Source organism: Centruroides sculpturatus, unplaced genomic scaffold (assembly GCF_000671375.1).
Source record: "Centruroides sculpturatus isolate CEXI.00-Female unplaced genomic scaffold, Cexi_2.0 scaffold463, whole genome shotgun sequence".
In the NCBI taxonomy this organism is placed as follows: Eukaryota; Metazoa; Arthropoda; class Arachnida; order Scorpiones; family Buthidae; genus Centruroides; species Centruroides sculpturatus.
The window spans coordinates 47,123-51,000 of NW_019384841.1; the positions used below are offsets into that span (position 1 = coordinate 47,123).

The following is a 3,878-nucleotide window of genomic DNA, read 5'->3' on the forward strand; positions in this document are numbered from 1 at the left end:
TAACTTCGTTCTCGAGAATAAGGAAAAACAGCCGAACGGACGACGGTGAAATTTATAGGTCTGCAATTTTTTCAATTGAGGCCCAAAAATACAATGTTGGTAGATGACAAATATAGTGACGTCACATAGCAAAATTAAAGAACAGGAATAAAAATAACAATAATTAAGGAACAGTGTTACGCAATGCAAGATGATTGTGACTGTAATTGTTGGAAACGTACTAAGAACACTCAAAACTGTCGCAAAGTACACCTATGTATATTTTTTGTTTTCTAAATTCTAAAAGTTTATTATTATCTGTATACTAAGCAGGAATCGGTACAAAGTCTGATCCAAAATGCATGTAAATAGCGAGCTGTGAATTCAAATTGTCTTTGTGTGGTTCTTAATCTCTGATGAACGTCGGATTAGAAGGACATAATAAATTTGTTTATTTGCCTACAAACCTTTTTTTGGCGGTTACAAAAATAAGAGATTTTATCAGACGAATATTGTTGATATTAGCTTTATATTAAACTTTAAACTTCTTATATTCGTTATCATGAAATTAATAAATATTTTCGTTAAATAAAATAATAATCAAAGCTGCGATCTTTGCTCTTTATCTACGACTCATATATAAACTCGATAGAAAATTATATAAGACGGGTTGGTTGCTAAATGTGATAACAAATCAACTTTTATTCTGTTTCGATACATCAGAAAAACAGAATTAAATCATGTTCGAAGCCATAGAACAAAGTTGCATTTTGGCTTGTTTTGGTATATTCTGTACAATTCTTTTTGTCTCAACGTTAATATGCAAGTTTGTCAACGTGTTAAGGGTGCATCTTTTTTCTCTATGCACTTCGGATTTGAAGGAATTCGGACCGTGGGCCGTGGTGACGGGAGGAAGTTCGGGAATAGGAAGAGGCTACGCTAACGAACTGGCCAAACGAGGTTTACACATTGTAATCGTAAGCAGCGGACTGCAGGCTCTGAAGGCTGCCGCCGAAGAAATTACAAGTCAATACGGAGTAGAATGTCGCTACATTCAGGCCGATCTCAGCCACGATAATGCCTACGAACACGTGTTCAGCAGCCTGAAGGAAACGGATGTTCGCATTTTAGTCAACTGTGCCGGTGTTGCGGGCGACTTTCCTTGTCGTATGTTAAACGAGAGCGACAGGAATGTGAATTTAATGTTAGCACTACACATCAATGCGGTGGTTCACACGACACGATTGTTTTTACCTTCGATGTTAGCCAGAAAAAGGGCCGCCATCGTTACTGTTTCGTCATCGACCTCCGTAGTGCCTTGTCAATTTTCAAGCGTGTATTCGGCAAGTAAAGCGTTTTCCGATCGTTTCACTCGAGCATTGTCTTACGAATATAAATGGAAAAATGTGAGTTTTCAATCTCTTATTCCTTTTGCGATTCGGACTAGAATGGTTGAGGAACACAGTAGAAATTTTGAATATTTCGAATTGATTAAAAATATGTCCCTCGATAGAGATAAATTCGTCAAAAATGCTGTAAGAACAATAAATATTACGAATTATACAAGCGGTAATTGGTTTTGTGACGCCGTTTGGTATGCTGCCTTTAACATTCTCAATATTTACTTCCACTTTATAGTTGCATCTTTGCATAAAAAGTTGTTATAAAATATAAATATAATAATTAAACACATTATACGTAATCAATTTTTATAGAACATTTTATCATTTAAATTTTAATCGTGGTCGAAACTTTGATAGTTTATAGTGTATAAAGCTAGAATTTATGATAATACTCAATAGATTTTCTTAATTGCTGCCAAAAACACACAAAATATTAGAATTTTATAATATAATCGAGTAGGGTTGATGATGATAATGATGATTATGATAATAAGCGCAGAGCCAAAAACGTTAGTAGTTGAAAATTAAAATTGGGTATAGGGTGCGCAATGAAAATATAAACTAAAACGCGTTTTTCGAAATTCTCGAAGCGGGAAAAAGAGAGGGAGTTAAGGATTATTCTGAAGAGCTTCCACTGTACTATTTTAGTGGTTTTTTTTTTGCGTTTCCGCGGGAAATCGAACGTATTTTTAGATCCAACCGTTTAACTGCACGCCTGCCAGACTCCTACTGTATATCACACAATGTATTTTCTATTTTTATTGTCTGATAATTAATACAAACACTTACCTCTTACGGAGTTCCGAATTATACTTTTAAAATTGCACGACTACTTTCACTATTAAAATTTTTACGTATTATTTTTACTTAAAAATTATTCCAAATGACAATTTTAAGACCGATATCAGTTTCTTATGTGAAACATTATAATGAAAATTCAAGGCAAAGACGAGCATCGCGAAACACTTAGAAAAGGATTGCGCAGAGGTATTACACAGTCCTAAAGTAACATCAATCCACACGTTTAAATTTTTTAAACACTTTTCCAAAAAAATTATAAATTTGAGAGACCTCCTAATAATCGAATATGGATTAAAACTGTGAATTAAAATTCCTATCACCCTGAACTCCGTGCAGATATTAATGAACTACTCCTAAAACTTAGTTCAAAAACTGAAAATAATTGTAATTTAAGCGATACTAGTTCTATCATCTTTTCAATTTTGATTTTAATAATTATGTTTGTGTAACAAAATAATTTCAGATTAGGCCTAAATGTTTTCCCAGTTTATTAATACTTTATAAAATTTGTAAAATATATTATAGAAATTTATACTTTTGTGACGGATTTCTTAATAAAAAATAAAACATGTCACCAAAATTTATTAATTATCTTAATAATTTGTATATATTTGTAACGATTGTGTTAATAATTTTAATACTCTCGCGATTATACAGTTATTTAACTATTTAAAAAGTTTTGTTTGCGAATGGATTTTTAAAAAATTCAAAACGATAATTCATTAGAAAAAACGTTCAACTGAAAGTTAGTAAACAATAAATTATAAGAAAAGTATTTGCTAATCACATTTTAAAATCATTTTGCGCATTTACGATTTCCACATTATACACGCAAGTTTTAAACGGGTACACACGGATATGGATAACCAGAGATCACTCACTATTCAGGCCAGAGAAAGGTCATCCATGGCGCCATCTAAATTGTCAAACATTAATTAACAATGCAGGCTAACAGGTGGCAATTTGGCGTCGAAACTGCCACGATGCTCACAGCGGCAGAAAAATTGAGAAGTTGCGATAAATCATCAAAATACAGTACTTGAGAAAAACTAACTAATTTAAAAACTGTGATTCGTCAGGGTCTATATTTTCATTAAAAAAAAGCTATTTGTTGTTATGAAATCTAAATTTGGTTTGGTTTGTTTGGTTACGGCAACGCGACACGTGAGCCATTTTCCGAGGGGAGATGCTTCCGGAGACAACTTCCAATGGAAAGCTTATTTATTTTATTTATTTAGCGTATGGCTTATACATGACACAAACAAAGCGTAACAAAATGGAGTAATACAAAACCAGAAATGAAATAGGAGAATAAGAAGCAGTAAATGTATATGCAATTAAACAATTGTAAAACTGTACAAATATGTGACTGCACATGTACACAAGGAAATAAAGAGCGTTTAGAGCTGTAGATCTAGCTCGCTTATCCACTTTACGGCTTCTGAGGTGGACATTAGTATGTCACTCCAGTCTCCCGAGTAAGCCGCAGTCTACATTCGCGTGAAATGTGCTCAACAGTGTGACGTGGAGCACCACAGTCACACTCCGGGCTTGGAACCTTCTTCCATTTGAACAAAGAGTCTTTACACCTGCTATGGCCCGTCCTGACACGGTTTAATGCGGTCCATGTTTTGCGAGGTAAGTCGAAACCCTGGACTCTTTTCTTGCGACAGAACAGATCATGCAAGTGGAGCC

General features: G+C 34.1%; 1 protein-coding gene across 1 annotated transcript; it reads left to right on the plus strand.

The window, feature by feature from the left end:
• The first annotated feature begins 665 nt into the window (after positions 1 to 665).
• LOC111630317 (inactive hydroxysteroid dehydrogenase-like protein 1) lies at positions 666 to 1,871 on the plus strand. Its single transcript, XM_023374402.1, has one exon. The coding sequence runs from the start codon at positions 720 to 722 to the stop codon at positions 1,644 to 1,646; it is 927 nt and encodes a 308-aa protein (XP_023230170.1). The 5' UTR covers positions 666 to 719; the 3' UTR covers positions 1,647 to 1,871.
• Positions 1,872 to 3,878: the final 2,007 nt, after the last annotated feature.

Excerpts from the sequence above, each read along its gene's own strand:
- LOC111630317 (XM_023374402.1), top strand. The coding sequence starts at position 720 with ATGTTCGAAGCCATAGAACAAAGTTGCATTTTGGCTTGTTTTGGTATA.